The following is a 13,121-nucleotide window of genomic DNA, read 5'->3' as shown; positions in this document are numbered from 1 at the left end:
CACAAAATGGTAACTTAAGACATGTCATGCCATGAAGAGATCAGAGCGGACACCATCGTGTATACTTTGGCAGTTTGACATGTGCACTGATTATTCCTTAATTACATTTGTATTTGAAATAACGCATGCAAGAAAGGTTAGTTAGTTTGAAGCTCAACCGGCCATTGCCTCTTTATAAGGAAGAAATAACAAAATTACAAACGTGCAATGCATGGATCCATTGGGATAAAACCCACGTGGTTTTTTTTTTTGGAAGAAATGCATTTTCCTTAAAAGGAGACGTCATCACATCCTAAACCTAACTAATACGTCCATCAATAAGTGAAGCAAGGTATCATCGTGATTCTCTAGAAAAAAACACAATATAATATCATGCACCCAAATTATCACGCTCAAGGGTGCATGGACACCTCTCTTAACTTTTGGGCCAACAATTTATAGAATGCACACGAGTTTGTCGTGCGCACAAAACCTCACAGCACACTCGTTGGGCCATACGTCACACAAATTATCACGGTCGAGGGTAGATTGTTGGCTAGATGACCTATGTGGAGTTGTCTCCGTGAGTGCACATGAGTCCGGGATAGAGGGCAAGATCTTGTAGTCAACACAAAGAATATTTTCACAATAAAATGTATACTAAACAAAACTTACTAACCCTACGTCAACTGATAGTCAGACACTATCAAAGAAAGAGAGAGAATGGGGGTAACGTCAAGAGTAGTCACAATATTATTGCACTACTAACCCATTAGATTTTTCAAAGGCAGATGATTTGAAAATTACTGACACGCTAGATACGCAAACCACAACTTGGCCACGGGTCATGCCAATTATCACCATGGAGGGTAGCGAAAAATGCCAAATTAGGGCGTTCCTTTAGAATTCTTAGTTGGATGTTCTATCGAATGCGCACGAGTCCTCTGGGACCACAAGATCTTTTAGTATATCTTGTAGTAAAGAGAGAGGACATTTCAACTAATAAAGCATATATGAAGCAAATCTTGAGTACTCTACCCCTAGATGTCAAAAGTCATAGAACTATACATACTCCCAAAGATTTCGATGGTTAGGGTACTTTGGCTTCTTTTATTGAACATTACTGCCTTATCATGGCATGACTCAAATGAACATGTAAAAATCCTAGATTTGATTCTCATTAAGTGTGAATTCCTCACACTGTCACCCAACCTTAAACTTTCATTTTGATACCCCAAAAATTTCAGTTTTTTTCCCATAGTGTTTCCATTATTAACTCTGCCTCGATCGAATACAAAAAAATCCCCCAAAATCTCGAAATCAATAGGAACACACACACACACACAGCCCCTTGAAAGGCCACGGCCGCGGCCACCATTTCTTTCAGTGTCCACCCATACACAACAGAAACAACACAGGGCCAGAGCGAGGCAAGGCGGAGCGAGCTGCCTCGCGCGCGCGAGAACATGGCCGAGGCAAAGGGATCGCCGGCGTCCAACTCCGGCGGCGCGGCCGGCGTGGGAGGCGACTTCGTGGGCTCGGTGGGCCCGCAAAATTCCTACCAGGCGCTCCTTGCGGCGGCCATGGGCGCGGGGTCCGCGCCGGGCGCCCCGAACGTCACGTACAACCACCACCAGTACTGCAACCCTGCCGGCCTGATCCACGGGCCAATGCCGGCGATGCACGCGCCGCCCCCGCACGTGCACGCCGTACGCACGCCGCCGCCGCCGCACTGCGCCCAGTCAAACAACCAGCTCATGCCCGCCGGTCAGTATCTCTTTTACATCGTCGTCGTTGGGTTGCTGAACTCTGCCCGCGCGATTGTCATCCCCGTGATCCGTCCATTTCAATCTAGAGTGTTCGTCCGTGTGGTTCTAGGGTTTTGATCGGCGTGTCTCCGCTCGGATCCGGTCTGCACGCGCCGCCATGGACGTGAGATCCGCCTTCCTCGTGGTCCTTGTTCTAGGTTTTTTTTCCTCCGTCCTCGTCAGGACTGCGTAATTCCAGGAGAAGAGGATCGCGCTAAGGAAGATCGTGGAAGCCAAATTCTTTTTTTTGTCCTAGCTCCAAGATGCCAAATTCCGCTCCTTCTTTTTGAATAATCTGCTTGCTAGATCATATCAGGGATTTCCATTTCTAGCCATGTCAAATCATTTTACTGCGACATGGACATAAATTTCGACCTTATATATCGCACATTTCTGTTTTACATCATCCTCATCTTTTTAGGACACAGCTAGCTATTTAAATTCTTTCTTGTTGTTTTCTGTGAAATGTTTCCCTGATTAATTCCCTATTCTCAATCTTCAGGATACCAATACCAATACTGGCAATCACCTGGCTCCCAGAATGGCGTCGCTGCGGCGCAGCAGGTTCAGAGAGGTTTTGTTGCGGACTGGACCGTGTACAACAGCTCGTACATGTCTCTTGCCTGTGGCAGCAGCAGCAGCAACAATGGCTACCACCAGAGCTCGAGGCTATGCTCCACCACTACATGGCCTAATGCAATGCCGAGATACCCTTGCTACAGCACTTACCCTCCTGTGATACAGGATCATCAAGCTCCTTCCTACCATCAGGGCAGTAATCATGAAGAAGATTCAGGTACATATATCATTCTATTCAAGTTTGAGGTTTCAAAAAATGAGTGGATATTAATTATGTGTGTGGATTTTTGGAACCTGGCCCGCCCAGCCCACAGTTTCTAGACTTTTGAGATCTGATATAGGAGTATTTGCTGCCATCATTTTTCCAAATACAACTTTGCAATCTTATCAAACTCGACCCACAGTCTACCATATCAGTTTCTGTCCAGGTTTTATTTTGTCATATTTGTAGAAGGACCGCCGTCTTTAATCAAACTCAACGTGCAGTCCACCTCATCCACGTTTTTTTGTGTGTAATTATATGAGGTAGACGGTTGAAACTTGAATGAGGTGGACTGTGATTTGAGTTTGATAAAATACAGGGTTCTCTTCCAATTACTTGCACAGATTTTGATATAGTATCCTTGCGCCGTCTTCAGATTTGTGGTTATGTTCTTCTGGTTATGGAGGTCGATATATGAGTGAAGTGATTCTTAGTGCCTGCCTTGTACTATATGACTGTGTTAAAAACTGGCTCATCTCCCTTGTCATAACTACTACCCTATGCTCGACACGTGTTTTTCGTAACTAATTGTGTGCTGGAACCCCATGCTAAGAGTGTGTATTTGGAAGCTGAAAAAGTCTTCATGGATGCATGAACACTTTACAATGTTGTGCAAAAAATGATGATGCGCAAAAAGGTAAAGACGGGGATTAATATGTCGGAACTAAGAATACAATTGTTATTTTTGTAAGATTTTAACAAACGTTTGTATTTTTGGTATGACTTGATGACTCATCTATATATGTCATTTTGCGCATATATGGTTTTTTGTTCACATTTTCTGAAAACTCACAAAATATATTTTGTTAGTGAGTGTGTTTGCAAATATTTTTTATTTGTTTCTAACAAATATATATGTATAGTAGAGACAATGACTAACTACCTAAAATAGGTGCATATGGGACATTATTATTTTCCTTAACAAAATTCTTTAAAGATTACTCTCATGTATAGGCAGCTAAATGAAATTGGTTTACTTGGAGAGGAGGTATATTGGTTAATGACGCTCTTGGAGCGCTACATGCTCTCAATTGAACCCATGGGTGTGAAGGAGGTCTAAGAATTTTTCTAATTCTATTATATTATTTCTATAATAGTATACTATAATACTCACCTCTAGTTTTGATACTCCATCTGTTCCGGTTTATAGGTCTTGTGTGTATTCCTAGATCGGCAATTTTACCAATGTAATATGTAATATAAATTGTATAAGACAAAAATTATACCATTTGAAAACACATCATACGAAGTTTCTAATGGTACATTTTTTGTAATATATTCCTTGTATTACATTGATCAACCTCAAAATCTAGGAACGCAAGACCTAAACTGGGCCAGAGGGAATAATAAAATATCACTTCAAGGGTCAACTAAAGTTCAGCGATCCTAACCAATTTAAAAACACTGGCATCTGGCTGGAGGGGTTGCGGTTCCTCGACTATAGTTACTTTATTTTCAACATGATTTCTTATATAGTACTAAAGGGGAAAATTCAGGATTAAGTTTTTCAAAATTTCTTTAAGGAAACTTTATTTATTATCTCATTTAATCAAGAAAGTGAGAACATAAAGGACTGGCCGGCCACACTATATCATTGTTTTAAAAGAGAATTGTACTCCAAACCTACGACCTAATCAATCATTACAACATTGGAAAGTGCTAATCGAAAGATATGTATGCATGACCACGTTTCCAAAATTTCGCAAACATATTTGTTGAAATATTGTGAAATAAAAGTGTGTATGGAGAATTGAGTACAAGCATGTACCATGTAACTTTGAGTGCAAAAATATAACCATATGAGAATTGTGATAAAATCACTAGATTAGTTTGTGCAATAAGTTACTTGTACTTTAATACACATTGTCCAATAACTCATTCTATTGTCTTTACACAGCTAAAAAAAGTTCATATTTAATTTACAAAGAAAACACATAGACAAATTGCTACCCTTTGTTTGCATCTGTAATTATTTTTTAAATTTTTTGCACAACTAATATATTGGATTTTTACCTTAAGAATTTTTCTGGAGCAATTTGTTCATATCCTCTTCGTTCCAAAAAGAAAACTACCAAGTTATACTGATGTATAAATGGCGGCTTAATACTAAGTTTTTCTAGAACACATTCAAGTCTTATACTGCATATACTAAAATTGCGTGCGTTTTGTTCTCTGTAAAAATGGAGAAACTACTCGTGCCTTGCTTCACTATGTGCATCTCATGGTATAGGATTTGGATCTAGCTTCAGGGTGGATCCACCATTAGTAGCTGCTGCATGTTTTCCACCAATGTCTCCGGCATCGAACAATCACTCTCCCGCACAGTTCTTCGATGAAGCTACATACACCGAAAAAGTGAAGAGTGAAGCCATGTATAACAAGAAAGTGAAGAATTCAGAGGTATATAACAACAGGATAGAGCATATATGCTGATATAATTCAAATTGAATGAGTAGACCTGATGCAAGATTTCCAGGAACCACCTGACATGGAGAGTGAAATCAGTGATGAACTAGATCCCACTCACACACCAGTAGATGAGAATCAGAACTTGAATCAGGGCCATGAAAGTTTGACTGCTGTAAGTAATTTACTGCAATATACATGCTATTCTCCGATGTACATGATTTGCATTATATTAATTAGATAAAGCCATATTTCTCAAAACATAAAGGAACTAGATAAAGCTACCTGCATTAGTTAAAGTAATTACAGTAATGGAAAACCCATTCTAATAATTTAGTAAGACATGAAAATTACTCAATCAATCACCACTAATTGTTTCTACCTTCAGATTTTTGTTGTGCAGACAACTCGGACCTGATGTTCTTTTCGATGAGTAGTAAAACATGTCTTAATTTTAACCATTAAAATGAAGAAAATACATTCTTCTTATGTCAAACTAATTTGCTAAAATTCAAAGCTCAACCAGATAATCATCAGCTGCTGCAGTTTGCAGTGTCTTCCCCCACTGTACTAACTCCGAATCTTTTTCTGCATTTTTTTATAGAGGTTCAACTGTAGAGAATACCGCATTGTCTTGCGCAAGGATTTGACGAACAGTGATGTTGGAAATATCGGAAGAATTGTGCTGCCAAAGGTAGATCCCAGTTTTACTCTATCGATTAATCAAAATGAAAGTAATCTGTTACATGTGGTTATGCCTTGTATTTCACTATTCTGAATTTTGCAGAGGGATGCAGAGGCTAACCTTCCAGCTTTGCTTGAAAGGGATGGCCTGATACTAAAGATGGATGACTTCAAGCTTCCCGCTACATGGAACTTTAAGTACAGGTGATCACTAGTTCAGGTTTATATTATTTTTTCCGCGATAGCTTCATTGTGTTGGAGCGTTTATATCTGCATCCTCTTCACTAGTTCAACTTTACCATGCTGATACAAGATACTTACCAGGTTCTGGCCTAACAACAAGAGCAGAATGTATATCATGGAAAGTACTGGTGTGTTTTAACATCGAAGTGAACACTTAGTTTTTTTTGTAAGTTTGTACTGGTGCTTGATAAATTGCATTGTCTTAATCTCAGGAGAATTCGTGAAGTCCCATAGTCTCGAGGCAGGAGACACACTCATCATCTACAAAAGCCTGGAGTCCGGAAAATTTGTATGTGAAGATTCCACACTCTACCCAATTTTTCTTATGAATAGATATTCCAAAGTTTTGCTATGTGTTTTTTTGTTTTATTTTGAAAGTGCCTCTCATGATATTAGTACGCCTTATGCCAATCTTTTTTTTTTATATATATCTATCATCAGATTGTCCGTGGAGAGAAGGCCACTCAGCAGCGTGCTCCCCTACTCTGTCTGGAATGCAAAGAGGAAGGCAACAACAGCGAAGAATGCAGGTTCGCCATGACCCTGCATGCCAAGAGAACCTGATAGAAGGCAGTTTCATCGTATTCAGCTCGGCATTAGAGAGCTCCCAAGACAATGATGGGTGCATTTTGTCTTATTAAAGAACATCGAGAATCAGTCGCAGGAAAAAAAACTGAGAAGCATTGTCAAGAGCGTATTGCCTGAATTATGAGCATTGACATGTTGTAGCATTCAAACTGAATTTCAGACAGAACCCCCCGGCCTAGTAGCTGGTGAATAGCTCTGGCCTCGAGAAGAAAATAACTTTCCAGTTTTTAGGTGACTTAATTTTGCTTATTCGTGTAGCTGATGTTCGTTATGTATTTGTACAAAAAATAATTTTACCTGTTGCGTTGTACTGCTTCATTATAGCCGATTCCCATAATATTCCCTCGCCATGTTTATGATGTCTTGATGTTTGTCGCTGAATATGCTGCATTATTCAGGATAAAGAAGAGATACTTTTTGTTCGACTGATGATTGTAAAACAAGCAGGCAAGAACGTATTCCTTTAAAATTTATCTCATCCATAACAATTGAGTGCATCCACTTGCGGCGGTAACATATTCGCCTTCGATGGTGGAGAGAGATATACAATTTTGCTTCTTAGAAGACCAACACACCAAGAACCTACCAAGAAATTGGCATACCCCGGAAGTTGATTTCCTATCATCCTTATCTCCCGCCCAATCCGCATCCGTGTATCCATTAAAATACAAACTTGAGCCTTTAGGGTACCAAAGATCATATCTTGGGGTATCAACCAAATATCGAAAGATCCTTTTGAGAGCCATCATGTGGCTCTCTTTAGGAGAAGTTTGATACCTTGCGCACACACCAACACTCAACACTATATCCGATCTAGATGCGCAAAGGTAAAGCAAGGATCCAATCATGGAGCGATATACCTTTTGATCCACCTCTTTACCATTGAGATCTAGTGCAAGATGACATTTGGTAACCATTGGAGTGGCTACACCCTTCATGTCCTTCATCTTGAACCTTTTGAGCATGTTTTGGAGATATTTTGCTTGATTAATGAAAGTTCATTCTCTCAATTGTTTGATCTCAAAACCAAGAAAGAACATCATCTCTCCCATCATAGACATCTCAAACCTATCGGTCGTAAGCTTTGAAAATTCATCATTGAAAGCTTTGTTAGTAGAGCCAAAGATAATATCATCAACATATAATTGGCAAACGAAAAGCACCCCATTAACCCTACTAGTAAAAAGAGTGGGATTGATTAGCCAACATCAAACCCACGGTCTAACAACAATTCTTTAAGATGCTCGTACCAAGCTGTAGGAGCTTGTTTGAGACCATAAAGTGCTTTATCAAGCTTATAGACATGGTTATGGAAGTTGGGATCGTCAAACTCCGGGGGTTGCTTAACATAAATGTCTTCATGCAAAGGACCATTAAGAAAGTCAATTTTCATATCCATTTGTTGCAACTTAAAATTATGATGTGATGCATATGCAAGAAGGATATGGATGGCCTTAAGGAGAGCCACGGGAGCATAAGTTTCCCCAAAGTCAATTTCCCTCAATTTGGGAGAAACCTTGAGACACCAATATTTCCTTGTTCCTCACAATAATTCCATTCTTATCTTGCTTGTTCTTGAATATCCATTTAGTGCCTATAACATCGCGGTACTCCTTTGTCATCTCCACTAAAGTCCACACTTTGTTGCGCTCGAAGTTGTTGAGTTTATCGTGCATAGCATCCAATCAATCCGGATCTTCAAGAGTTTCAAATACTTTCTTTGTTTCAACCAAGGAGATATAAGCATGATGATTGCTAAAGTTAGGCAATTGTCTCCTTGTGGACACTCTTCCTCTTACATCACTTAGAACCTTGTCATGAGTGTGTTCAAGTTCCAAATTCCTTTCTCTTCTAGCCCGCAAGATGACGGGCTTCAATCTCTTCATTCGACCTTCTAGTCCTTGGAGGGATCGCTTGATCAACTTGGTCGTTTGAGTCCCCGTATTGACCATCAATAAGAGCTTGCTCAATTTACTTGAGTTTCTCACCATCATAAGCTTGATCTTGGACATAATTTGGTGAGTAACAAATATCAAATGGATACCCATCATCATCATCATTCCTTGTTTGATCTTGTCCTTGATCTTTCTCACTAGAGGGAGGGTCTTGAGCTTGTTCTTGGGTTGGTGTATCATTAGCTTCAAGAGTTGGAGCTTGTTGGTGTTGTGAGGATGAGGGATCCACAATAGTAGAGCACAGTCCTTCCCGAGACGCCATAACGTGTCCCTCAATGGGGCGGAAAAATCCCACACCCATTCTTAGTATGGCTTCTTGAGGTATTTCATCATCTGCACAAACATCAACTTGCCCCACTTGGGAGCCATCATTTTCAACGAACTCCACACTAAAAGATTCAATGATTAGCCCAGAAGTTTTGTCAAAGACTCTATAAGTGTGGGATTCGGCACCGTAACCAAAAAATATACCCACCAAAGCTTTAGGTGCAAATTTATACAAACGAACTCCTTTGATTTTATAGAAACACTTACACCTGAACACCTTGAAGTAGGAGTTATTAGGCTTGTTCCCGGTAATAATTTCATATGGGAGTCTTGTTCAAGCCCTTACGGAGATAGAGCTGGTGATACGTCTCCGACGTATCGATAATTTCTTATGTTCCATGCCACATTATTGATGTTACCTACATGTTTTATGTACACTTTATGTCATATTCGTGCATTTTCTGGAACTGACCTATTAACAAGATGCCGAAGTGCCAGTTCCTGTTTTCTGCTGTTTTTGGTTTCAGAAATCCTAGTAACGAAATATTCTCGGAATTGGACGAAATCAAGACCCAGGTTCCTATTTTCACCGGAAGCATCCGAACACCCGGGAAGGACCGGAGGGGGGCACCGAGCCCCCGGACCATAGGCCGGCGCGGCCCAGGCCCCGGCCGCGCCGCCATATGGTGTGGCCACCCCTTCGACCCTCCTGCGCCGCCTCTTCGCCTATATAAAGCCTCCGTCGCGAAAACCCCGATGCGAAAAACCACGATACGGAAAACCTTCCGGAGCCGCCGCCATCGCGAAGCCAAGATCCGGGGGACAGGGAGTCTCTGTTCCGGCACCCTGCCGGAGCGGGGAAGTGCCCCGGAAGGCTTCTCCATCGACACCGCTGCCATCTCCACCGCCATCTTCATCACCGCTGCTGCTCCCATGAGGAGGGAGTAGTTCTCCATCGAGGCTCGGGGCTGTACCGGTAGCTATGTGGTTCATCTCTCTCCTATGTGCTTCAATACAATAATCTCATGAGCTGCCTTACATGATTGAGATTCATATGATGATGCTTGTAATCTAGATGTCATTATGCTAGTCAAGTGAGTTTTACTTATGTGATCTCCGGAGACTCCTTGTCCCATGTGTGTAAAGGTGACAGTGTGTGCACCGTGTGGGTCTCTTAGGCTATATTTCACCGAATACTTATTCACTGTTGAATGGCATAGTGAGGTGCTTATTTATATCTCTTTACGATTTCAATGTGTTTGTATCACAATTTATCTATGTGCTACTCTAGTGATGTGTTATTAAAGTAGTTTTATTCCTCCCGCACGTGTGCAAAGGTGACGAGTGTGTGCACCGTGTTAGTACTTGGTTTATGCTATGATCATGATCTCTTGTAGATTGCGAAGTTAACTATTGCTATGATAATATTGATGTGATCTATTCCTCCTACATATGCATGAAGGTGACGAGTGTGCATGCTATGCTAGTACTTGGTTTAGTCTTTTGATCTATCTTACACTAAAGGTTACTAAAATATGAGCATTATTGTGGAGCTTGTTAACTCCGGCATTGAGGGTTCGTGTAATCCTACGCAATGTGTTCATCATCCAACAAAAGTGTAGAGTATGCATTTATCTGTTCGTTATGTGATCAATGTTGAGAGTGTCCACTAGTGAAAGTCTAATCCCTAGGCCTTGTTCCTAAATACTGCTATCGCTGCTTGTTTACTGTTTTACTGCGTTACTACTGCTGCGTTACTACTGCTTGTTTACTATCCTGGGCAAAGCACTTTTCTGGTGCCGTTGCTACTACTTATTCATACCACCTGTATTTCACTATCTCTTCGCCGAACTAGTGCACCTATTAGGTGTGTTGGGGACACAAGAGACTTCTTGCTTTGTGGTTGCGGGGTTGCATGAGAGGGATATCTTTGACCTCTTCCTCCCTGAGTTCGATAAACCTTGGGTGATCCACTTAAGGGAAACTTGCTGCTGTTCTACAACCCTCTGCTCTTGGAGGCCCAACACTGTCTACAAGAATAGAAGCTCCCGTAGACATCAAGCACTTTTCTGGCGCCGTTGCCGGGGAGGAAAGGTAAAAAGGCACTCATACTCCGGTCCCAGGTAGAGTACTTTTCTGTTACCATTGTGTTTGTGCTCGAAGCTATTTCCTTTAGATCCTGCAATTGCATCTTTTTGTTTCTTGTTTACACTAGCTTGGCATAATGGACAACAATGAGCTTTTTATTCTATTTCCTGATTTAAAACATGGATTGTTTGATGCGAAAATTAAAAAACCTATGAAATCTTATTTGCATGCTGGTGGTAATATTAGTATGAACGCTTTGAACACCATTGTTGATAATAATATAGAAAGTTCTAAGCTTGGGGAAGCTGGTTTTCATGATCTTTTTAGTCCCCCAAGCATTGAGGAGAAAATTTTCTTTGATGATACTTTGCCTCCTATTTCTGATGATTATAATGAGAATAATAATGATAGCTACTTTGTTGAATTTGCTCCCGCTATTACTAATAAAATTGACTATGCCTATGTGGAGAGTAATAATTTTATGCATGAGACTCATGATAAGAATGCTTTATGTGATAGTTATATTGTTGAGTTTACTCATGATGGTACTGAAAGTTATTATGAGAGAGGAAAATATGGTTGTAGAAATTTTCATGTTACTAAAACACCTCTCTATGTGCTGAAATTTTTGATGCTACACTTGTTTTATCTTCCTATGCTTGTTACTTTGCTCTTCATGAACTTGTTTATTTACAAGATTCCTATGCATAGGAAGCATGTTAGACTTAAATGTGTTTTGAATTTGCTTCTTGATGCTCTCTTTTGCTTCAAATACTATTTCTTGCGAGTGCATCATTAAAACTGCTGAGCCCATCTTAATGGCTATAAAGAAAGAACTTCTTGGGAGATAACCCATGTGTTATTTTGCTACAGTACTTTGTTTTATATTTGTGTCTTGGAAGTTGTTTACTACTGTAGCAACCTCTCCTTATCTTAGTTTTGTGTTTTGTTGTGCCAAGTAAAGTCTTTGATAGTAAAGTAAGTACTAGATTTGGATTACTGCGCAGTTCCAGATTTCTTTGCTGTCACGAATCTGGGTCTAATTCTCTGTAGGTAACTCAGAAAATTATGCCAATTTACGAGCATGATCCTCAGATATGTACGCAACTTTCATTCAATTTGAGCATTTTCATTTGAGCAAGTCTGGTGCCCTTTTAAAATTCGTCTTTACGGACTGTTCTGTTTTGACAGATTCTGCCTTTTATTTCGCATTGCTTCTTTCGTCTGTGTTGGGTGGATTTCTTTGTTCCATTACCTTCCAGTAGCTTTGAGCAATGTCCAGAAGTGTTAAGAATGATTGTGTCACCTCTGAACATGTGAGTTTTTGATTATGCACTAACCCTCTAATGAGTTTGTTTCGAGTTTGGTGTGGAGGAAGTTTTCAAGGGTCAAGAGAGGAGGATGATATACTATGATCAAGGAGAGTGAAAGCTCTAAGCTTGGGGATGCCCCAGTGGTTCATCCCTGCATATTTCAAGAAGACTCAAGCATCTAAGCTTGGGGATGCCCAAGGCATCCCCTTCTTCATCGACAACATTATCAGGTTCCTCCCCTGAAACTATATTTTTATTCCGTCACATCTTATGCACTTTGCTTGGAGCGTCGGTTTGTTTTTGTTTTTTGTTTTGTTTGAATAAAATGGATCCTAGCATTCACTTTATGGGAGAGAGACACGCTCCGCTGTAGCATATGGACAAATATGTCCTTAGGCTCTACTCACAGTATTCATGGCGAAGTTTCTTCTTCGTTAAATTGTTATATGGTTGGAATTGGAAAATGCTACATGTAGTAACTCTAAAATGTCTTGGATAATTTGATACTTGGCAATTGTTGTGCTCATGTTTAAGCTCTTGCATCATATACTTTGCACCTATTAATGAAGAAATACATAGAGCTTGCTAAAATTTGGTTTGCATAATTTGTCTCTCTAAAGTCTAGATAATTTCTAGTATTGAGTTTGAACAACAAGGAAGACGGTGTAGAGTCTTATAATGTTTACAATATGTCTTTTATGTGAGTTTTGCTGCACCGGTTCATCCTTGTGTTTGTTTCAAATAACCTTGCTAGCCTAAACCTTGTATCGAGAGGGAATACTTCTCATGCATCCAAAATCCTTGAGCCAACCACTATGCCATTTGTGTCCACCATACCTACCTACTACATGGTATTTCTCCGCCATTCCAAAGTAAATTGCTTGAGTGCTACCTTTAAATAATTCAAAATTTATCACCTCTTATTTGTGTCAATGTTTTATAGCTCATG

General features: G+C 40.2%; 1 protein-coding gene across 1 annotated transcript; it reads left to right on the top strand.

Annotated features, from left to right (window-relative positions):
* The first annotated feature begins 1,445 nt into the window (after positions 1 to 1,445).
* Positions 1,446 to 6,525, top strand: LOC124671097 (putative B3 domain-containing protein Os04g0676650). Its single transcript, XM_047207527.1, has 9 exons — positions 1,446 to 1,746; positions 2,290 to 2,583; positions 4,859 to 5,028; positions 5,105 to 5,209; positions 5,639 to 5,728; positions 5,822 to 5,922; positions 6,043 to 6,089; positions 6,174 to 6,250; positions 6,403 to 6,525. The coding sequence occupies exons 1-9, from the start codon at positions 1,446 to 1,448 to the stop codon at positions 6,523 to 6,525; spliced, it is 1,308 nt and encodes a 435-aa protein (XP_047063483.1).
* The last annotated feature ends 6,596 nt before the right edge of the window (positions 6,526 to 13,121 follow it).

The sequence above is a fragment of the Lolium rigidum genome, chromosome 7 (assembly GCF_022539505.1).
Source record: "Lolium rigidum isolate FL_2022 chromosome 7, APGP_CSIRO_Lrig_0.1, whole genome shotgun sequence".
Taxonomy (NCBI): domain Eukaryota; kingdom Viridiplantae; phylum Streptophyta; class Magnoliopsida; order Poales; family Poaceae; genus Lolium; species Lolium rigidum.
The sequence above is the reverse complement of the archived record's forward strand: the minus strand, read 5'-3'. Positions and strand labels throughout refer to the sequence as shown.

What these genes read in the sequence shown, in the direction of transcription:
- LOC124671097 (XM_047207527.1), top strand. Translation starts at nt 1,446, where the DNA reads ATGGCCGAGGCAAAGGGATCGCCGGCGTCCAACTCCGGCGGCGCGGCC. An exon ending in GAAGAATTGTGCTGCCAAAG is followed by an intron (nt 5,729 to 5,821) that starts GTAGATCCCAGT and finishes TGAATTTTGCAG; the next exon opens with AGGGATGCAGAGGCTAACCT. An exon ending in ACATGGAACTTTAAGTACAG is followed by an intron (nt 5,923 to 6,042) that starts GTGATCACTAGT and finishes GATACTTACCAG; the next exon opens with GTTCTGGCCTAACAACAAGA.